The sequence below is a fragment of the Vulpes vulpes genome, chromosome 1 (genome assembly GCF_048418805.1).
Source record: "Vulpes vulpes isolate BD-2025 chromosome 1, VulVul3, whole genome shotgun sequence".
Taxonomy (NCBI): domain Eukaryota; kingdom Metazoa; phylum Chordata; class Mammalia; order Carnivora; family Canidae; genus Vulpes; species Vulpes vulpes.
The window spans coordinates 47,640,424-47,664,074 of record NC_132780.1 but is presented as its reverse complement, the minus strand read 5'-3'; the positions used below and the strand labels follow the sequence as shown (position 1 = coordinate 47,664,074).

The following is a 23,651-nucleotide window of genomic DNA, read 5'->3' as shown; positions in this document are numbered from 1 at the left end:
TGAACATTCCTTATTATGAGATTTCTTTTAAATTTCCAGGAGTTTTGCCTTCCAGGTTGTGCTTTTTTGACTTAAAAAAAAAAAAGTGCTTATCAGTATCTGATCCTAGCATTGCTCCAAGCCTCCTTAATGTCTAGGAGCTTTTTTGGCTTGATCCTGGGTATTTTTGTTGCTTCCAAATCATACTACTCCTGTTTCCTCACTTTATAAGACTGTTTCCTAGCCTATAAGACTGAGCTTTTTCTTTAAACCCTTTCTCTTAGTTGATGTTGATTAATGTTCTAGTATTCAGCTGCCCATGTAACACTAGGTCCTGCTCTGACCTCAGTACACTGGCTGGGCTTCCTGTAACTGATCTCCTTTATACCAGACTATTTTCGTTGTTGGTGGTGTGGGGTGGGGTGCAGGAGTGGTTTGAAATCCTGCTGTCCATAGATCTGAACGATGCTTGCCCACTGACCCACCGCATGGATTTTTTGTGTGTGTTCTCCTACCTATTGGGAGACTCTGAGATGTTGTGAGCACACTGCCCTGGTCGTGGTGCCTTCTTGCTGTGGAGTGAACTTCTGCAGTCCTGGCTGGTTTCTCCCATCCCTGTACCAGCAGGATGCATGGCTTTTGAGCAAATCTGCCCTCTTCCTTGCATTTCCATGATCATTTCTTCTTGGTGAGACAGTCTCCAGGAAGAAAGTAAGCAAGTTTCTCCCCCTCACTTCTGTCCTTCCCCTTCCTTTGTTTTAGCCGAAGGCTACATCTAGTCTAAGAGTGTGTCCTAATAGTACTTTATGTGTGCTGCGATTCACCGTTCAGATAGGTAATAAACTCTCACATAGTCCTTCAAGCCACTTAGCTGGCTAATCGGGACTACTCCATCACAGCACAAGCTCTGAACTTTTAAAGAAGTTTGCTATATAAGGTCAAGGTGGTTTTGCAATATATTTTTAATAAGCAAGATAAAAACAATTCTAGGAAAAAAGATAATCTCACTTAATGAGTTTTGCTTTCTCTTTTCAGAAAATGAGAACTGTATAACCCATTAACTTGTCTTTCCTGCCTAAACTTCTGGATATTTAAACCAAGCTTCATATTCAACTCCTTTCGTTCTAGATGCCTAATGACATTTGCTTCTCTGCTCATTTTAACAGATTATTGTTCCCTTTTTATTGTCTGATTTTATAGCTTTTAATTGCGTTCATGATGGGAAATCCTTTTGGAAGCAGGTGGAATATAAACACACATACATCTGTGTGAAATTAAGATAGTTTTGGCCACAAAATGGGGACACTGAAATGTTTCCGTAGTGTTTCACTGATAATGCTGTGTTGGGTGCACGGGTGCACACGTGTGTGTGTATAAAATCTCCCAAATGGAGAAAATCAGAATACTGTGATTTTTTTTTAAGAGGAAAGAATATGTTACCCTGTAGTGGAAAAGTTGTCTTTATCCTATCCCAAACAACCTACCTAATGAAATATTCAGAAGCACTTAGTGCTTTTAAGCAAATATCTTATTCTGTGTCCCAAGGGCAAGTAATGAATCGGGTGTGGAGTGTTCACTTGTTTTTCATTTTTTTTCTTGACCAGTGGAAACTAAGAGGAAGAGTATATGGGCTGTTTTATGGCAAATAATCATTGTATAGACTTAGAACAAGTGGTCTTAGTGTTTAAATACCACCAGTTTCTTATGACGGATGGATTAATAAGATAAATAAAAATAAAGCTTATTAAAGTGGTCTGTTCCTTTTCAGTGATAAAGATAGAACTTTTAACCCTGAAAATTGATGAAACCCTTCAAAAAAGCAACCTAATAGGGGAGTTTCTTGTATTTTATAGCTATCTAATTGTAGGGTGTATGTTGACAGTCTTGTCATATAATTAATGCTTAGCATCTCACCCTTTATGGTCTCAAGTGTTAAAAATCTCCTAACGTGTTCATTTGGATAACATTTCCTTAAAGCTAATGTAAACTACTTACTTTATTTTGAAATCAGAGTTAACCCAGTGCGGTCACATGACCTTATATTAGAACCTTAGGATCTAATGAAGTCTCGTGTGCTCTGTATGCTCTGGCCACAGCCCTACCACTTATGTTTTGGATGAAGATGAGCCTCGATTCCTTGAAGAAGTGGATTACAGTGCAGAAAGTAATGACGACTTAGATACTGAATTGGCGGAAAACGCAGGAGATTATGAACCTTCTGCTCAGGAAGAAGTACTTTCTGACTCTGAATTATCAAGAACATACCTACCTTAAGCCTTCTGCCATCTCTTGTTAAGTGCAAAAAAGAAAGGAAATATCTCGATTTTCTTACACAGGAAGTTTGAGAGAAATGAGTTAATAGCTGACTCAAAAAAGAAATAAAGTAACTTAGGCCTGTTTGGTTTCAACACAATAAATATATTATTAATTCATGATAAAATTGGCACTTGTTTTATTTTAGATATTCAGTGCACTTGATACAGCATTGAATGATCAAATATTGGATTTACTTTTTTTTAAAAAAAGAAGCTAAGTATCATTGCATGAATTTTTATCTTCTTATGGTTATATCCTGCATCAAATGGATACATTTTGACGTGTGTCAGAATATAAAATCTGAATTCTAGAGTTGTTGGAAATCCCAAGTTGTTGAAAACAAATACATATGTACATGGATTTCTCTAGCTGTGTGACTATGTAGGGTGGGTAGATATTGAAGATAAGACTGTCCTTCAGAATCATGTTAACTGTGGACTTGTGACTGAAATAACCCAGAGTTTGCTTTGAAAGCATTACATTCTCTACTTACAAATTAAATAAAAGCTATATTAAATGTTGAATTCATTTTGTCATCCTTTTTAACCAGCACAGATTATTTGGTTTATAGAGTCTTTGTGAGAATATTATAAAAATCCAACATCTGAACACATTGATAAAAATTTTAAAAAAACAAACAAACCTTAATTTACTAGTGTTACGTTTTTTCTGGTGTGGGTATACCTCTACTTGTCATAAAAGATAGCTCTTTTCTCTATAACTATGTCGCTTGGATGCACCTGAAGTGTTTACTACTATAGTCAGTTTGTTAAGCTTGAAAAATGCAGTGAGGTTACAATCCAGTGTTAAGTGTGTATCTGTATATTATGCGTATTTAGCATTTCCTGAGCTGTGTGATGCTGTTAGACTTGCTGATCGGATGTCACCTAGGGCGTGCTGACCCTGGTGTCTGTGTCTAGGTGACTGCGATAATTGTAAGCCACTTCTTGCAGTGGCACCTTTCTGGTTTAAACTGGCCTGCTGCAAGAATGACTTTGTCTTATATGGAGTAAAACTAGTTCAATGACTTTGGATAAGTGCCCTATGAACTAAGTTTCTGTTGTAATAAAATAAATCCAAAAGAAATACCTCATTAACAGATTCTTGCCAGGACTCTGGTGCTTCAGTTTGGGTACATTATCTTCACTTATTCCTGATTAGAATTTTTTTAATCTTTTTTTTTTAAACCTACAGTAGTGGAAAAGATAAAAGTGTATTTCAAGCTTTTGCATTTTCCAAATCAGTGGCTTTCACACTATCATTTGAAGCATTTTATCCATCGTGTAACTTCTTTTTGATGTCCTAGGAGCTATGTTTAAAAACATGTATGGGGCAATTGATAGAGTTCTTTTTTTGCTTAGTAGCCTAATTCTTATTAATCTCAGAAAACAAAGACTAGATTGTGAGGCTTGCCAGTCCTCTTAGTGTTTGGTGAGCTAATTTGGGAAAGATCAGAATACTTTAGCAAGGTAAAATATTACTTATTTGATAATTTATCTAATTCATAAAGTTATTTGTATTTGTATATTTCACATATAAAATAATTGCATATTTAATTGTGACTTTTTCAGAGAGTGGATTATGGAATCACCATGTCTGGATGTAAATTTTTCTTGATTCTTATAAAACTCGAAATTAAAACCCAAGGTATCCATGTATGAGAAGCACTTATAGTTACTATAATGTGCAGATAACTCAGAGCTTCAATTTATTATGTTGCAGTGTAAAAATCCCTTACCATGTACTTCTGTAATATTTCATGTTGATGAAGTACATCTTTTAGTATGTTACAAACCCAAATATGCCTTTTATTATATAATTATTCACAAGGTTGAAGAGAAAGTCTTTATAGTTAGGAAATGATTTTTTCCTTAATAAATAGCTTTGGAAAAATAAGAATTTAAAATCCTAAGTTTCCTAATTAGCAGACAAAAGTGTCATTGGCTATTAAAAGCTACATTGCCCCCCAGTTTTTCTCTCTATGGCTTTTTCTTTTCAGGATTTTCTTTCTTTTTTTTTTTTTTTTAAAGATTTTTATTTTATTTATTCATAGAGACAGAGAGAGAGAGGCAGAGACACAGGCAGAGGGAGAAGCAGGCACCACACAGAGAGCCCGACGTGGGACTCGATCCCGGGTCTCCAGGATCACGCCCCAGGCTGCAGGCGGCGCTAAACTGCTGTGCCACCGGGGCTGCCCTCTTTTCAGGATTTTCAAACAATGATTGAGATACCTTCAGGGCCATAATCCTGAAAAAGTAACGTGTAGCTGATAGACTAAGTCTAACGATAGAGTTTAGATTTATTTAATTTGCCTTGTATTTGGAACTGTAAATTTCTTAAATGTGATTTTGATCTGATCCAGTGGTTCTCATATGGTGTTGTATGCATCAGATTCACCTGGAGGACTTGCTTCTCAAAACAGAGATAGCTGATAACCATGTGGACCTGGGGAGGCCCCAGATGTGCATTTCTTAAAAATCCTCAGGTGGTAACGCAGCAGGAGCCATGCTAGGAGAACCACTGTATGATCTTATGTGCTCTTCCAGCGCCTGGATTCCTAGGAATCCCGGGACCTGTGAACTGGAAATTAGCACCGGGGATGGTTTAGATCAAACTGAGGTGTAGAATCAAGAAAATAGACACACGGAGGTGGAGCGGGGTCCCCAGGGTTTCAGCCCAGGTCTGCAGAACCTAGCCTCATGTTCTTGCCATAAAAGGAGATGCCGTCCTTGGCTTTTTCCTGAACAGTAAGCTATATAAAAAGCTTAAGCGTCTCTCTGGAGTTTGTGGATAAATTCCACATTGAGTTCAGACAAGGCAGAATGCAAAAACCTGTGGTTCACATCGGCTTTCTCTGTGTTGCCATCCTCGCGTTGTTTGGAGACCGGCTTTTGTCCTGCCCTAAGTATCCTTCTTACTCAGCTCCTGCCACGTCTGCCAGTGCTGTGTGGTGCTTAGAAACACGGACGGTTGTTTGATTCCTGATTACAAATGAGTAACCTGGAGTTCCGCTTCAGATAGCACACTAACAGCAATGAATATGTACTTCTACAAATATCCAAGTGAAGATGACCATATTATTATAAGCACTGAAATGGATAATATAATAAATGTACTAATGGAATTGTCTTTGTGCATGATCCAGAAATAAATGACACTAATGAAACCATAAGTGTATCTTTAAAATCCTTTGGTTTTCCTATCCATATTTTGTTATAGAACATTAATTGAAAATCCATGAATTAAAAAAGAAAAAAGAAAATCCATGAATTCAGTGAATCAACTGCATACAAACCCTAAAGTGTCTCCATTCAGAAGAACCTGGTGAAGCAGTATTTCAACTGAAAGACCATTCTACTTTATCCAATAGAATGTTCTTATTAATACTAAGTATTTCTCTGGCTAAGGCACATTTGAATTCCTGCACAGAAAAAGGGAAACTCGGAAGAAAGTCTCATTTTCTTCATGAGAATTTGCATTTTGAGGGTTGAGTTCCTGGAATGTCAAATTTCAGTAGTTTTCCTCTTAACTCTTAACTCTTTGGGGCTGACCATTACCTGACCAGTAACTGAGACCTGTCTCCCCTCCTTCCACCTCATAGCCTCCTCATACTTCAAGCCCTTTTAACCTCATGGCACCCTCTATCAGCTCTTAGGCTTCAGAGCGAGGCTGGTTATTGGGGCCATTGAGTAATTAAACTTCTCGTTTTGAGGTTGATGGAGAGGCAGGACCTAAATCCAAATGAACGAGCCCCCTGTACTGGTGCTTGGCGCCTTGTGCAGGCCAGCCAGGGTAACATTCTGGCATCTGGGACGCGGCTGATGCTGCCGAGAACCGAAGTGACCCGGTGACCTGTGGCTGTGGGGTTGCATGCAGGCCTCCTCAAAAGCCCCTGCTGAGTGGAAGTGGACTCGTGGGGCCCTCCTAACTGTAGACCCACAAAACACGGAAGCGCTGACAAGACTTAGCTCCAGGAACTCAGGAAAGTTCACCTTTGTAGTAAGTAATGTGAGCCTGTCCCTTTCCAAGATGTCATGAGAGGATGCCACACGAGTGTGAGGTGAGCAGTAACAAAAATCTGGTCAGCGGAGTCATGATGCTGGTAGAGTTTCGATAAATGGCAGGTGGGGAGAAACTGGGAGACACGGATGCTTGTTGAAAATTAAAATAGAAAAGGCTAGCATTTAACAAATACAAGTCAAGTCTGCACTTTTGACAGTAGATGGGCTTCTTTGTAGTGTTTCCTCTGACAGTGAATGTAATGAGGGAATTTTAAGTCGGGAAACTTCTCTTCATGTTCAGTGCTAAATAGTGAACCAAAGCTACATACTCTCTACAGTGTCAGGACTCTTACCATTTATATTTTCTTCCATGTCTGTAGGATTGCTTTTTCTCCTGTTTTCCTCATATTAATGCCTAGAAATGTTTGACATTTTATCTATTTTTCTTTTCAAACGTGGGCACTTGAAACACAGTGAACGAATTGTAGAATTTCATATAAAAAGATAAATTTAAAAATCTGAAGATAACCCGTTTAAAGCCTTATAATTTGTATTTAATGTAGAGAGAGGAGTGTCCAGTGCATAGCTACCCTTCTCAGCCTTTATTTCTCCTCCTGAATGGCTGCAGAAGATTAAAAAATAGCAGAAACTAAACCACCATTCTCACACTTGTGAAAATCCAGATCCGCTTGCAGGATGAAGTGGACACATACATGTTTGCTTCCTGGTGACCCGTTCTCCCCTTGTCCTAACCTGTGTTCTGAGGTCAGTATCTTTCACCGAAACTTCAGGAGTGCGGCACATGACCCGAACCCAAACAGCAAATGTCAGGACTTGGGATGGTAGTGCTAGAACAGGAGCCTTTCCTTGAGAAGGAAAGACATATATAGCTGGCTGCTGCTGGCCTCCACGCAACCCCGAGAGGAGACCACTCCCAAGACAAGCCGGTGTTGAAGGAACAGAGCCAGAACATTGAGAGGAACTGGGTCTTTTTTTATCATTTGAGCCCTGTATCAAGCTTTATGTGAAACCTTGAATTGGGCAATTATATTTGTTCAAGCTATTTAAACTGAGTTTTACTGGTAAAAGTACGTCTTACACAGGTCTCCGAAACCTGTGTGAAAAACCAGCAACCTTTACTGTCCGTCCTCGAAGGGTGGCTCAGAGCACACATCCTGAGTGAGTTAAAAGGAAGAAATGAATTATTTTACTCAAAGGGACACTCCGGACAGGCAAAAACAGCTGTCCTCTCACACATGTCAAGCTGTCTTTTATGTCTACTGGGCCAGAAGTGAGCCGTTTTGTCATCCTGCTCTAAACTCAGGAATTTTTTCCTCCAATTAGGAAACTTCGTTTGTTCAGAAGCAGTATTATTCTAAGAGCTGACTTTTCAGCATCTTGAAAGTTCTCTGTTATAGTAATGGAGAACACAAATGTGAGACACTGATATCGAGAGGGAGCACCTCTGTAATGGTGCATCACAAGAACAAGACAGCTGAGAGGGATCAGAGATCCCTTTGTTGAATTTTATTAGTTAGACCAATGAGCAAATATAATGGGCTGAGGTTTAAGTATTATTTAGTTCTCAGTCTCAAAGCTATTTTCATCCCCCCACTGATTGGAACTATAAATCCCTGCCTTACATGCACACAGGATTCACATATAAAGAACATGTATATATAATAGCCCTTGAAAGTTTATGAAGTGCTTTCCTGAGCATCGCAAAAACACTATTAATAAGCAGGAATCATTAGTATTTCCACTGCATGCGTGCAGCTTAGAAGGCGTATGCCCCACCCAGACCAGCGGGCCTGTGGCAGAGCGAGGACTCCCGCCCGAGCCTTGGGCCCCTCTGCTGGCAGCCCTGTGCTCCTTCTCACGTGCAGCCAACCCATGGCGTGTGCTGTCTCTGCAAGTGACTTAGATAAACTCCTTGATGATTTTGAAAACATGCAACGATTTTATCACTACACACCACAGGCCCCTACGGAGGGCAGGCACGGTTAACCCTGACAGTATCTAATGTGTGTTGAGCACTCACCTGGGTGCCTATGAAAATGATCTTGATAGAAACATTTTCTCATATTTTCCAAATCACTCTTTTTATGGATGGTTAGATAGAAGATGGTACATCCGGTTTTTGTGTCTAACCATTTAATTTTTTAGAACATTTTATGTTTAACAAATAGGTAATGGTTTAGTACAAGCTTTTCTCTGTCTTTTCTGGTTTTTCTGAAGGCTTGGGAAGGCTGCTTTTATAGATGGTAAGGGAAAAGTACATTTTGTCTGATTGACTTAACTTAAAATAAATTTTGCTTCACTTTCTTTAAAGGATTTCCATTTTTATTGGGAAGAGAGTTTATTCCATAGCTTCATTATCACTTTAACTGGCGAGCCAAGAAATAAGTTTTAGAAATAAGCCCACAATGATCTGTTTTCCAGATTCAATGTTATTTAGAGGAATACAATCTTTTTTATAATACAAAACAAGAATAAGATGACCTAGACACCCCGACTTTGGATCTGTACTCATGTCTCATCAACTTGTTGGCAGAATTTTATGGAGACGTTTTTTTTATTCGTTGTTGATTGAATAAGCTAAGCAAGCTTATTTAATTGTCCTCAAAGTTGTGCAGTTCTAAGGGTGTGAGTGCAGCTGGGAAACTGAGTAACAGCCTCTGTGGCCTTTCTGACAAGGCACAGCCTTGCCTGCTTCTAGCAGACATCCATCCATCCATTTCGGGTAAGTCTTAGGGTGTGTATACCAAACCCAAAAGCACAAGTGCCCTGAGCAAGGAAGAGGGCTCTAGGATCCTCCGTGGCTAGTTAATGTGATCCTCACTGTGTCTTTACAGGTAAACCCAGCAAACTTAAAAACCTTTCAGTAAGACCAAAGCATGCCAATCTGTCTCATACTTAGAGTTAACCAAATGATGACTTTTTGCTTTGATGACAGTCAAGGCTGGCATTTACGGAGTGCCTGCTAAGCCATAGATACTGATTGGTGTGCCTTATTTAATACCTATTTAATCCTCACAATGAATGGGTGATGGCTGTTATTACCCCCATTTTACAGATGTGGAAACTAATTTTTTAAAGATCCACCGCCAATAAATATTGAAAAACCAGTTGATTCCTACTCAAGTGAGAAGGTGGCAACTGAAAACCACCACTAGGGGTTTTACAGCTGTCATCCCAGATCCACGGTATCTGACTAGGGGGCACATTTCATGGCCGATGTGGTTCAAGAAAGGCTTATGGACATGGGCCTGCCATTTTGCTTTTTACCCCCAAGGAGCAGGTGCAGTGGACCCACTTAAGTCCAAGCTTAGGATGCTTGCAGACTCGGGAACTGGAGCCAGATGGCCTCTGTTCCATCACACTTCACTTCTCAGGAGTAGCTCTGTGCATGGTGGTGTCCCCATCATGTGCCTCCCTGTAGGAATTCAGATAGTTGGTCCACTGCCATATAGCCCAGTCGCCCAGTTATGGCCACCATAAACCTTTGTTGTTAGAAGAGAGAAAACAGAAGCAGGACTGTCCTGTTGTCTTGAATGGAAAAAAGAGAACATGGTTGAGACCCAGAGAAAAAAAAAATTATGTACATGATTCTATAATAAATATCTCCCATGCGACTTGTTTATACATCTAGAGGATCAATAAAGTGAGAAACCGCGATTCACAAGGTTGGGTTGTGAGTATTCCCTCTTGGGGGAGAGCCACACTTTATTTACAGCCTGCCCTTCCCCGTGAGGCCCCTGCCTGGGGTGCGCTAAGCAGGTAGCGCAGGGGCCGAGTGGCCCTGTATGAGACCAGCCGTGGACCCTAGACCTGTTTCCTTCGCACACACCCTCGGTGGGGAGCCTGGGGTGGAGGGAGTGTTGAAATAACTTCTAGGCCCACAAGGGAACAGTCCCTGCCCAGGGTGCCACGTCAGCACATGAAGCTTAGATCATCCTCTTTCCCTGTCAGTGCTCTGCTTGACCAGAAATGTGGTATATCTGGGCAGCCACGCCACCAATGCCAAGCCAGCCCTGGGCTCTGTACCTACTAACCTGTTCCCTCTCACCCTAAACAAGTTTGACATGTGGCTCCTGCCAATCACATATTTGCTGGGTTGGGTTTTTTTTTTTCTTCCCTCTTCTTTATTCTTTGTCCTATAAGAGCTTTCTGCCTTCAGCCTTATTTTTGCAGTTCACCAAAGGGAGGCTGTCCGCTTCACCAAGTGTTTATCACCTAAATTGCCTTCTTGAGTCCCACACAGGTGGGAAGGTTCAGAGGGCTCGGGGGAGAATCAGTGGGTGAATCGGTGGGCAGGGACAGGAGCCAGCCCCACGCCCACACAACTGACATGTTTGCACCGTATACTAATGCCAGCTTGTATGGGAACAATGAAACGTTTTTATAGGACTAGAGAGGTGGAGAACTGTTTCAAAAACTATGTCATTTTATAGGTCCACTCAGGAAGGAAGACAACAGGTGAAAACTAGATATGATAAGACTGCACTTTCTTGGTGCATTAATAATTAAATGGTGCCCACCATGAGTCAGAGCTACCTGCCTTGGCACCGACAAGGGCAGGATGAACCCCCAGAGGTGAAAACCCACCGTGGGTCTTTAGAATGGTTGTTTTCATTTTTGACCTCCGCCTTACCAGCACCACCAACATGTTCTCCTGCACTCCCCAGTAGGCTTATTTTAGGGTCCCAGCTGGAGAGCCCTGGAATCTCAGCATGGATTCTTTCAAATTACCTGATTGTGTTCAAAGGGACAGAGGATGTCCTTTCATAGTTCTACCTTTCTAATTTGCAATTGGTTTACAGGAGGTAAAAGATTTAATGTCCATTTAATTAATGCACCGAATATTATGGTCACAGCTTGTGATGTTCTACAGACCCAAAGTGATAGCAGCAACCAATTGGCTGAAGGGAAGTAGTTCACCTCAGGAGTTTAGTCTGCTGGATTCCCATGAGATAATGGTACACATTTTTAAGGGAGGGAGGGAAGGAAAGCAAAAGGTATTCCATAGTCTTTGTATGTTACTTAAAACTGCCTCCTCACTTGGGGTCAAAAACATTTCTAGACTTCTTGGAAACTGGGGACACTGTAGTCCATGAACCACTAGAAGCCCAAACCCCAAGATCCTCGCACCTAATTCAGCCTTTGCGTCTCTGTCAGGCCTGTGTCCCTAGTTTTATTGTCTTAATTGATGAAACTGATTCCAGAGTCCCCGGAAGAAGGAGTGTCTTCCTGCATCAGGTTCTCACTGGGAGGGGAACAGAGCCTGGTGTGGGCTTGGGGGGGTCACTCATATTGTTGTGAAAGTGGAACCTGAAGTAAATGAACTGTGGACAGGATAGCCTTTGATGGGTTAGCTTTTCTTTTCTTTTTTTTTTTTTTTTAAGATTTTATTTATTTATTTATTCATGAGAATACACAGAGAGGAGAGAGAGAGAGGCAGAGACACAGACAGAGGGAGAAGCAGGGAGCCTGATGTGGGCCTCGATCCCGGGACTCCAGGATCACGCCCTGGGCTGTAGGCGGTGCTAAACCGCTGAGCCACCGGGGTTGCCCCGGGTCGGCTTTTCTAATTTGAAATTAGTTTGCAGTGGGTGGAGGATTTAATGTCTGTTTAATAAATCCACCATAGATTAATTACTGTCACAGCTTGTGAGGTTAGAGAGACCCAGACTTGTGGGGTGTCAGGCACAGAGCCCGGCACAAAATAACAGCTCAGGAAATAAGCTAGCTCTGTGGGTGGTGGCCCATTTGACTCCATTTCATTTACTCTACTTCGCATTTCAGAATTTTTTCGTCTCATCCCTCGTGGGTTATCCAGTCCCACTCTTCTTTAGATGAAGAAACTCATCCAGGAAAGGCTGTGACTTGTCTGAGGCCACCCAGCTTTCTGACTCTCTGTTTCTTGAACCTCCCCCCCCCCCCCCCCCCCCCCCCCCCGCCACCACCAATCTTTTTTGATGTGTATGTGCTGCTGGCACAGGCTTTTAGACTGAGCAGAGCCGACTCTAATTTCAGACTTGTTTCATATTCTGTTGACAATTACATCGCCCATCTTGCCATTTATAGCTTTGACTTTATAGCTTTGGGAAGCACCTTAAAATATTATTGCAAATGCTCTACCCATCCAAATGCGCACGCTCCATGACTAATAATGAGGCTCTTAAGTGGCGGCATAGGAGAGCCGCAAGATGATAGCTCATGTGAAATGAGGAATCTGAGCAAATGGGATTTGGTAATGGACTTTTCAGGGACACCAGTTTAATGACCATTGGTCCGCGGTTACGTTGGCATGTTCTGTATTTTGAAAGGCACAAAATGTCAGGTCATTGCCCAAATACTGGTTGAGATTTTGATTATTTTGCAGAATTGTAGCAAAGTATCTCAGGAAGTATCTCAGGACTGACTTTTTTTCCCCCTTCTTTAAAGCTTTCTATTTGATGTTTCTGTCCTTTGTTTACGAGTGGTACTTACTAGTGTTTGTAGATCTAGCAAAAAAACCCACACATTTTTCTCTCCTGTTGCTCAGTTGTTTAATTGCTCTGTTCTTGGAGTAGTAGTAGCTGCCCTTGGATTTGAGAGCATTATTCACTCATTCATTCATCAGACTTTTTGCAAGTACTGTTATGCACAGTGGCAGAGGGGGGATGAAAGGAACGCAAAAGAGATTAGATGTGGTCCTCACCCCAGGGAGCGCTAGTCTCCGGGAGGAGAAAGGCCTGATTTCAATAAACAGCAATGATGCAAGGCAGAACACGAGGCCAGGTCAAGGGACAGCATGCCTAGGTCACAATGGACTGAGTCATCCCCAGGTGCCCCTCTGGGAAAGGGGTCATGATGTGAGTCCCAGCTGGACCTCAAGGAATGCTGGGAATTATGAGAAGTGGTGATGGGGATTGGCAGCAGGGGCAGGTGGAGAGCAGTGGGCAGGGCAGGCATTCCAGAGATGAAAGAGGGTGGAGAGGTTGGTTGGCAGGTGAGGACAGGTGAGCAGGGGTCTGGCGTTGGAAGCTCTGCTATGGAATCTGTGCCCGCAGGTCAGTGGGAAGCTACAGATGGATCTTGAGCAAGGAAGCAAGGGGGGTAGCTTTAAATTTTAGAAAGATAAATGATCAGAAGGATATAACCCCCTGATTTCACCTTTCCATCCAACAACCAATCCAGTTGGGTTTCTTAGGTTTGCCTGTCAACTCCCTTCTTTGGGGATGATTTGTCTCTGACCCCCCCCCCCCCCCAGCTCCCTCTGGCCATGGCTCTGCTCTGGAGCAAGCCCTCAAGAGCCCTCAGAGATGCGCCCCAGCCTCCCTCTGAGCCAGGCCTGCTGCACCTGCTCCTGTTGCCCAGAAGGAACCTGGACAATGATAATCACACTGGAGTCACTCGTGTTCTTCGAATTTCATGAGCTCAAGCAAACGGCGGATCTTGAGATTTCAGCTAAGGACTCCAGGCTAGATCAGTGTCAGCACAGAGTGCAGTGCCCAAGGCGAGCGGGTCTTACAGAAATTGCCAAATAGTTCTCCTTCCTACCTGAGCCGCAAACAAGTTCCTGATGAATGAATTTGCCGAGCGAGTCCCTAAGGGGGGCCAACTCTGGGAAGGGGACAGAACTGAATCGGGGGGAGCTAGCTGGTCTGCTCAGTGTGCCTTGGTCAAACCTTCAGCAAACAGTACATTTCCTTGAAGTTCAGCTTCTTTGTCTATAACGTCAAAGCACTGAGAGATCCTAAGGTTCCTTGGGCTCTGTGACTCGATGGTTCGGCCCAGCTTCATCCGTTAAAACGTGTTAGATCGGTTTCTCTGGTTTTCGTTACCCTACAACGGAAAGCATTTTAAGCAATGACATTAACTCAATTCACGGCGCTTCTGGGACACTTCCTACCAGCCGCCCCTCAGCCTCTGGGGCAGGTGGGGTCACTGCACACATTTGCACCCTCTGCCTCCCACCCCAGGTAACCCAGTGGCTTCCCAGGCTTCCCTGAGCCACTGACATTGGTCTCCTGGGATTGCTTTGGTCTCTGGCACAAAACCGGAGGTGAGCCGAGGAGGACTCAAACATGCTTGTGCAACTCAGCGGGTCTTTCACTGTTGGGTGATCCACCAGAGGAATGGCGCCCTGGGCGAGCCTCCGGAGCCCAGAGGGCTGCCTGGAGCAGAGACGGAGCGGGGAAGGGGGGTGGTACCTGCCACCGGTGACGGGGGAGCGAGTGCTTGCTGTCTCAGGCCCTGGGTTTTGGGGTGATGTGTCTTGCCACACTGCTGGGGGCACAGCTGCCTCGAGGCACCCTGGTGGAGGACTGGGTGCCCCCTTACCCTGTGGGGCTGAGCACTAATTGCAGGAACGAGTGTCGAGCGTTGTAAGCAGTACAGCCACTTGTGAGTGTTACCAGAGTCCTACACTGAACTAGAAGCCCTCTTAGGGGCGCTGGGAGGGAGATGTTGGACTGACATCTGTGGGTTGACCTGGCAGGACGGCTGGGGTCTCCCGCTCCTTTTGGATGAGGGGGAAGACAGAGGGGCGTCCTTGAGACCTTGAGGTCCAGCTGGGACTCACATCATGACCCCTTTCCCAGAGGGGCACCTGGGGATGACTCAGGGAGGGAGGAGGAGTCAAGTCAGGTTCAGGGGCCTGTATCCATCCGTCCCAGGCTCCGCTGGCCCGGAAAATCTGGGAGGGAAATCTAGGAGGCAGGCGGCCTCCTCTGTGTCCCGCCAGGACAGCTGGGGACTTGGTCCCTGTCTGCCGGTCAGCACCTGCTGAGGCTTCGGGGAAGTGCGCGAAGGCCCTGCAGGTGCAGAGGAGGAGGGAGGCGGGGAAGGGCCTCGAGCCCCGGTCCACGTGCCCCACGGCCTGGGGCTGAGCCAGGGGCGGCCCTCCCGGGTGGTCCTTCCGAGGGCACGCGTGGGGCAGGGGCCTCCCTCGCGCTCCCCCCGCCGGGCCCTGGCTCCCTGCCCCGGCGGCGCCCCAGGTCCTCTCCGCTGAGCCAGCAGGCGTCCTGCAGGTCGGAGATTCTTTGCAAGATTTTGCTTGTTTTTTCCTGAAAGCAGTTGGCATCCCGCTGGTTGCTGAGAGCCCGCGGGAGGCGCCCTGCTCTGCGCCGCGGCGGGTCCCCGACTTTCCTCGGACGGCGCCGTGCACCGCGGGAGCTCCCCCGGGGCTGGGACACCCCGACACAGGCGGGGCTGACCCCGTCCGCTTCCCGCGTGTATGTCCGTTGCACACGTGCGCAGACACTTCAGCTGTGAGGCGTCTCCAGACACACTCGGCCCTTAAATGGTCGGAGCCGCCGTGTGCGGGGTGGGTCGTCGCCCGCTCCACGATTGACAGCCGCGCGGGTGTCCGAGGCCACGCGGGCCCTGGCCCCTTGGGCGCCCCTGGGGTCAGAGGAGCGGGGGAAAGTGACATGTGCGTTAAATGTGCTTGGATCTGGGATCCCGGGGTGGCGCAGCGGTTTGGCGCCTGCCTTTGGCCCAGGCGCGATCCTGGAGACCCGGGATCGAATCCCACGTCGGGCTCCCGGTGCATGGAGCCTGCTTCTCCCTCTGCCTGTGTCTCTGGCTCTCTCTGTGTGACTATCTAGATGAATTAAAAAAAAATTTTTTTTTGCTTGGATCTCCATCTGTGCAAAGAATTAACTTCACGCACACAGCATGTCAGCAAGCGGAGGAGGTGGGCCTGGGCAGGATTCTGGGGACGTTCTGCCGGGACATGTCTGCCCTCCTGGGTTCCTCGCCGGTCTGATAATCTCCCTGATGTGAGAAAAATTAACAGGAGAAAGTGGACGCCGGGGACCTGGAGCCTCCAAGGCGGACCAGACAGCTGCTTGTCTGCCTTCCAGATGAAGAAGCACTTATTTGTGAAGATTTGACAAAACAGGGGGTTCGAGCTTCAGGCAGCAAGCTTATGAAGGAGCGACAGAGTCCACAGCCTGGGCTCCCGGTCTCTGCCACTAGGCTGCTTTCTATGCCCCACGCAGGGAGGGCACCTTCACAGGGGAGATTTACCTGCTGCCGTCAGGAGGACACATGGGGTCAGGGTGTCCTTCTAGCCCTGCTGCTTAAGTAGCTTTAATTCGAAATAATCAACCGGCCAAAGTGGTGTGTTTTGGGGTGGCCTGCTCAGGCCCCGCAGAGCCTGTTCTCAGGTTCCTCAAGAGACACAGATCCCAATACTGCTGGGGGGGTTTGCACATGTAAGTGAGGTCACCAACCAGCTGACCTTAAAGTAGGGACCCCCCGGTTGTCCAGGTGGCCCCCGTGTAACCCCACAAGCCCTTAAAAGCAGCCGAGCAAGGCGGAACATCCAGTTGGAGAACTAAGGCAGAAAGAGGGGCCAGAGAGGTTTGAAGCACCATCGGCGGTCTTGGGGATGGAGGCGAGGCCCAGCCCCAGAATGCAGGGTCATGAGGTTCCTAAACCTGGGAACGACCCTGGCCCAAATCAGGGGCTGGGGCGGGGGGATCTTCAGTCTTACTGGGGGGTATTCTGCTGACAACTTGAGTGAACTCAGAATTGGGTTCATCCTCGTGACCCCACGACACCTTGATTCCTGGGTTGTGTGGTTCCAGTGGCCGCAGAGAACCAGCTAGGCCCAGACTTGTGACGAGAGAAACTGGCAGTACATTTATTTGTGCTGTTTTAATCTGCTGTCTTTGTAGTAATTTTTACCCAATAAATTTGCAGCGATAGGAAACGCATCCAAAGGGGGATATAGGCAAGGAGGCGAGGAGGGAAAAGAGCCCGAAGCCGGCCACCCAGCTAGCACGGGACCGTCCTGCAGGTCTTAGTGAGGTGGCAACACAATTCCTTGACAAACAACACTAACCACTCTTCATGTTGCTTGAGCTCCAAGCTGCACGTTTGGCCTCAACTTCGTGACGCTCCTTTTTTTTGTTTGTTTGCCAGGGTACGAGCGGTTATTTTAACCCCCTTCTGAGCCATGAGAAAATATGCTTTTCCTCATTTAAAAAAGATCATTCCAAATGCTGTTCCAGGGGATTAATACTCAGTGTGGAGTGATCATTGGGTTGACGTGTTGGGGGAAAAGATGAAAATGTAGCAGAGGAGATCACAAAGCAGCCTGGTGCTGTCCTCTGCCTGCCAGGAGGTCTGGGAGTTGCCTCCCATTGGGCCCACGTAGCTCAGCCAGGTGGGGTGTGCACAGTGTGTGAAGCTATCAGTGACGTCCCAAGAATTGCACAACTCCATAGGACTCTTGGCCACACTCGCTGTTTCCCTTGCTTTTCAAATCCACTACAATGTTCTACTTTGTCAGAATGATTGTGGCCATTTCAACCGATTAATTTTGGAAAGGTGGAATTTCCAGCTGCTTGTACCAGGTATGCTCACACCTGTGTGCCCAGTGCATACGGGATTGCAGTGAACAAAATTTCCTGAGCCAACTGGCCACATAGAAAAGGTGAGATAGGGGTACATGCATGTCGGTGGCCCAGGAAGGGGGAGCTGTGGAAGCAGCGGGGCTTCAGGTGCTTCTCCAGTGTCCCGACGGCCAGAAACTGGGCCACACAGAGGCCCTTACAGGCTCCCCTGAGGGACTCAGAACACAGCCCCCTGAAAACACCTACCCCCATAGGGCACCAAGAGCAGCTAGGAGTGAGTCAGAATTCTGCATCAGCCAATTCAGCTTTACAACTAGGAGGTTTACAGCTGGGCCCAGTCTTGTCCCAAACCCTTAGTCCAAGAAGCAGAGGCAATCGATAGGAAAGGGATGACATGGGGCCCAATGAACTAAAGAGGCACTGGCCCTCTTCCCTCTCCGTGCTCCATACCCAACACACCAGAGGAGCATTGCCCCGAAGATTCAGAGCTGAGCCCCAAGTGCCCCCTGCACACAGCCCTCAAAGACTGGAGAGGAGGAGGCTAAAATTGAATTTAATATTAGGTCTGTGGTATGAACTCAAAATGTCACCACGGGATGGAAATGGGAAAGTTGACACAGTATCAGCAAAAATAACGCTGGATGTTACACTCGGTGAAGTAAATCAGACAGAGAAAGACCAATACTGTATGATCTCACTTATGTGTATAATAATAATAATAATAATAATAATGATAATAATAGATGGGCCAAATGGGTGGAGGGGGTCAAAATGTACAGATTTCCAGCTATAAAATAAATAAGTCCTGGGAATGTAATGTTCGGCATGATGACTATAGTTACTAATACTGTATTATTGCATATTTGAAAGTTGCTGAGAGAGTAGATCTTAAAGTTCTCATCACAGAAGAAACAATTACGTGACTATGTGTGATGAGGGATGTTAACTAGACCTTACTGTGGTGATCATTACACAATATATACAAACACTGAATCATGTTCACCTGAAACTAAGCTAAAGTTCTATGTCAGGGGCGCCTGGACGGCTCAGCTGGAGGAGCATGTGACTCTTGATCTCAGGTCATGAGTTCAAGCCCCATGTTGGGTGTAGAATTACTAAAAAAAGCAAAATAAATTTTAAGGTTCTATGTCAATTACACTTCAATAAAAAACAATCATTGGAGGGACGCCTGGGTGGCTCAGTAGTTGAATGTCTGTCTTTAGCTCAGGTTATGATCCCGGGGTCCTGGGATCAAGTCCCACATCAGGCTCCCGGCATGAAGCCTGCTTCTCCCTCTGCCTATGTCTCTGCCTCTCTCTCTCTCTCTCTCTCTCTCTTGTATCTCTTACTAATAAATAAATAAAATCTTAAACAAATAACAATCATTGGAGAAAAATAAAACTGTTTCATGCTTCTATCCCCCCAGAGATGCGAACTGCCCAGGTACAGGTGACATATAGTAGAGGGGTTACAGAGGCTCCAGGTGGCCCCAGGTTCTGGGTGAAGGTGTGGGAGCCAACAGGTTTGGACTGAATGTTAGGAATGACTGGAGGAAGAATAAGCCAACTATGAAGGAATGAATTCCCATGTCTGCAGGGATGCAGGCTGACGTGGGAGATTGGAGCAGATAGGTGCTCCCTAAAGTCATTTCAAACCTGGAGCTTCTCTTCCTCCCCTGGGACCCTGGGAGAGGTGAGTAGTTGGGGTGGCTCAGGGGGAGGGGGCAGGCAGGGGGCTATCTGCAGCTGCGAATGGCCCTGGGTGGCTCAGGGCCTGGAGGTCCGTGGCACACCGAGCTGGACACCCCAGTCTGGGATCTCCAGTTGCCTCTGCCTGGCCTCAGACAGGCTCCTCTGCTGGCCACCACTGCCTACTGGGTGTGGGCATGACGATACCACTGCACTGGCTGGTGCCCCGGGTCTGCCCCACGGCCTCCCTACAAGGGTGCGGCAGTGACAGTTACTCACAGGGCCCTAGGCCCCAGGGCACCTGGCCTCTGCTCTCACAGAAGGGCCAGCCACTGTGCCCCATGTGGTCATCTCTGCTGTGATATGAGCAGGGCATGAACATTTGCAAGTGGGAAGGGCCTGGCTGTGGAGCCCTCGCCGGGGGCCGTTAGCAGGTGACTGTAGAGCTTGGTTGTGGGACTCCGCCACTCTGGTTACTGCCGATTTAAGATTTGGGGGAAGAAAGATAGAAACAAAAAAAAAATAACATGAGATCATGAAGTCCCCACAGGGCTCAGCAGGGTCCAAAGAACAGTGGGGGTCCGAGTCCACAGATTCTGTGGGCCCTGGTCCTCCAGCCTCTTTCCCCAGGCATCAATCCTTTTATATTCTCCCCGTCTTGACTGAATAAAAAATCATTCCTATTCCCCACCCTCATTCTTGCTTGGCCCACCTCCTCTGGTTCGCCGGTAGAAGGCGGAGGGCTCCATGCCTTCACAGGAAGAGGCCCACAGCTGACTTTGCAAGGAGGCCAGGGTTGCAAGATTTAGGAAACAAGAAGCACGCATCCTGGGATCCCTGGGTGGCGCAGCGGTTTGGCGCCTGCCTTGGCCCAGGGCGCGATCCTGGAGACCTGGTGCATGGAGCCTGCTTCTCCCTCTGCCTGTGTCTCTGCCTCTCTCTCTCTCTCTGTGTGTGTGTGTGACTATCATAAATAAATTTAAAAAATTAAAAAAAAAAGCACACACCCATTGAACTTGAATTTCAGATAAACAACAGTCTGATGTTTGGGACAGACTTGCAGTAAGACCTTATTTGTTATTTATCAGAAATTTTTTTAAAAGATTTTATTTATTTATTCATGAGAGAAACAGAGAGAGGCAGAGACACAGGCAGAGGGAGAAGCAGGCTCCCTGCAAGGAGCCCACGTGGGACTTGATCTCAGGACCCCTGGATCATGCCCTGAGCTAAAGGTAGATGCTCAACCGCTGAGCCACCGGGCACCCCTGTTTATCAGAAATTCCAGTTTAACTGGGCAACCTGCAGTATCCTGCCACCTGGAGTTTGTGCAACTTAAAAGGATCAGTTGTGTTCTCAAATGTCAGGCCTCCCTCACCACCCCGCACGCCCCCCAAAAAGAACTAGCGGGATCCACTTCCTCGGCTTGGCGCCCACTGTATCATGTTGCTGCTAACAACTACCCTTCAGGGTTTGGTGTGCTGTGACAGGCCCTTCACCCAGATGGCTGGCAAGCCTCTGTGCTTCTCTGAGGGGAGCCACTTACCCACTTGGCTGGAGGCTCCCGGGCTTTGTGTCAGGGCGCCTGGGGTGGGAGGGCTGCCCAGTGGGCTAGATCCGGGTTGCGCTGGGCCTTCCAGGCGAACGCCCGTTTCCCGTGGGGGTGCTTGCTCTGGCCTGCCAGCTGACCGCACTAGAAGGTTCCAGTCCAGCCCCGAGGCTCTAGTATCCTGAACCTCCACGACTCAGGTCGGGTCCGCATCCCTGTGCTGCCAGGAGCGAATGTTCCCAGGCCCCTCAGCAGCGCGCTCCGACCGCGCATCACCTGGTTCCCGAGGAGCGGGCCCCGCTGGGGCGCCTACCGGAGGCCAGAACGTGCCCCAAGGGACAGTGTGTCGCGCCCGTCCCTGCAGGACTAGTGGTTAGGAATAGCCGGCAGCGGCCTCCCGTTCTGCATGATCGGCCTTTGATGTCCCTGAAGGCGAGGCAGAGCCCGGTCCCGCGCTGAGCGCTGGTCAGCTCGCGCCTTGTTCTAGGGCGCACGGGGGCGGGTCTGGGGTGCCCGAGGTCCGCCCGGCGCTCTCCCGTCACAGAGCGTTTCTTCAAAGCAATGAACATACATGTGATCCATCTTGCGTTTTAAGGAGACAATGGTTCAAAGGGTTTGCAGGGCTATTTTTAATGTCGAAGTCTGGAAGGAAAATGATGTCACGATGCTGGGAAGAATGTCCAGATATTCCAGAAGACCACAGCTGAAGAACTCAGGTTTTTGTTTCTCGCAGACTTGGGATCATTCAAAAAAGGTGTCTTTGGGATCCCTGGGTGGTGCAGCGGTTTGGCGCCTGCCTTTGGCCCAGGGCACGATCCTGGAGACCCGGGATCGAATCCCACATCGGGCTCCCGGTGCATGGAGCCTGCTTCTCCCTCTGCCTATGTCTCTGCCTCTCTCTCTCTGTGACTATCATAAGTAAATAAAAATTAAAAAAAAAAAAAAAGATGATCTTTAACGGTTCGTTCCAAAGAGCTTTGTAGCTTGGGCTGCCGCACCTGGAGCAGCTTTCCTTCCTGTGGTTTGTCAGACACCAGCCTGGATGGGCCTGTGTGAGCCCGGGAGCCGGGGCAGGGCAGGGGGGGCGGGATGCGGTTGCATTCCAGAGCAGCAGAAGGCCAGCAGCCAGGTTAGAGTGAGGAGAAGACCGTGATAACAACAAGAAGGTGATCCTATTAGGTTTTCCTGCCTCTGCTGTGTGATCTTGGGCCAACTGCTGAACCTCTCTGATTTTTAGTTATCTCACTTGTAACATGTGGCAAAAATGGCCTCTGAAGACTGTTGCGTGTATTGATGAGATAATGAATGAGCAGCTGTTTTAGTGGGTGGTACATGCTGGGTTACACAAGTGTTAACTCTGTCTCCCCTTTCCTTTGACTTGGTTCTATCACCGTGTTTTACTCTTCCCCCCACCCCATCTAGTAGGGCATCATGTAACAGATCTCCTCCAAACGACTCTGGCCTCCCGTCTCTAAGTGAGGAAGAACACACAGGAGAAATAGAGTCATGGGGGGCGGGGGTGTAGAAGGAGAAAGAGCGTGGTTGTGATTTTTTCCATTCTCTCTGGGAGTGGGGGGTTCCCTCGTCTTCGGGAAGTGGGGGTTGTCCTTGCAGATGCGTGTGGTCCTGACACAGGCCGTGCTGTGGCCGGGGACTTTGGGGGCTGGGAATCGTCTGATGGAGGACGGTGGCCCTCTGGGCCTGAGCTCCCGGGACAGCCCAGGCCCACTGTGGTATTTGGGCGCAAGGCAACCGGCATTCAGGAGGCTCTGTCAGTTGGCCGCTTGGGGAGAATTGTGTTCTTTACCATCTCATTTCACTTTTGCCTCATTGTCTGGGTTTCTTTATTTGTCTGTGATGAGACTAGAGACAGTTGATTATCACTCGGGGCCACCCTCAGCGCAGAAGTGAGAGAGGCAGGCCCTGAGGGGGAGAGTCGAGACCTTTCAGAGCCTGGCCCGGAAGGTCAGGCCTGCTCAGACCCCGAAGGGAGGGCATGTGCATCAGCTGTGGGCTGGGTGCCTGGTAATCTCTCTACTATTGTGCAAAACCTGGAAACTGACCCAGCTTCCTCCCCTCTTCCGCCTACTGCTCAGATGGTCCCTCATCCCACTGACTCCTTCTTATGGAAGAAAGAGTCTCACAAATGACCCATCTGGTGATCATGGTGCGGGGGTCAGTTGTCAGCTTCCCTGATGAGAAGGGTTCCCTCGTAGAAGGATAAGGCTCCTGCCTACTGTTGCTGTTGGCTGACCTGCTGCTTTGTGTGCTGATCAAACTCTAGTCTTGGGTCAGTGGCCTAGAGGATGAGGGGACGAGCACCATAGAACGATGGCCAAGCAGGCTGGGGAGACCGGGGAGTCTGCACCGAGGGCACTCCAAGGGTAGGCATCTCACCTGGACTGGAGTGGTTAGGCCAGTCTTTTTAGAGCAAATGATGTTTAAGCTGAGACCCACAGAATGAACTTCAGACCCGGAAGCCAGAGCAGAGCATTCTGAGCAGCAGGAACAGGATATGCAGAAGGCTGGAGACAGGCAAAGAGCACTGGAGAAGCCGCCAACGCCCATTATGGTCAGCATACCCCGTGGGAGGAGAGAATGAGAAAGCTGGAGGGGTCAGCGGGGGCCGGCTATGTGGGGCCTCCTCTCAGACAACTCTGCTGGGGGAGCTGAAGATGCTCACCCTGTCAGCACCATGCACAGAAGCTCCTCCTCAGGCTCAGGATAGACATGGACACCTGGGGGGGGGGGTGCGCTGGCATCCTCC

At 47.4% G+C, this 23,651-nt stretch overlaps 1 protein-coding gene across 1 annotated transcript in view; it reads left to right on the top strand.

Moving 5' to 3' along the window:
• Window positions 1-2,819, top strand: part of AGTPBP1 (ATP/GTP binding carboxypeptidase 1) — a 174,692-nt gene extending 171,873 nt beyond the window's left edge. The window contains 1 exon segment of the mRNA XM_072763282.1: window positions 2,076-2,819. Within this exon segment, the coding sequence (XP_072619383.1) occupies window positions 2,076-2,253 (178 nt within the window). The 3' untranslated portion in view covers window positions 2,254-2,819.
• Window positions 2,820-23,651: the final 20,832 nt, after the last annotated feature.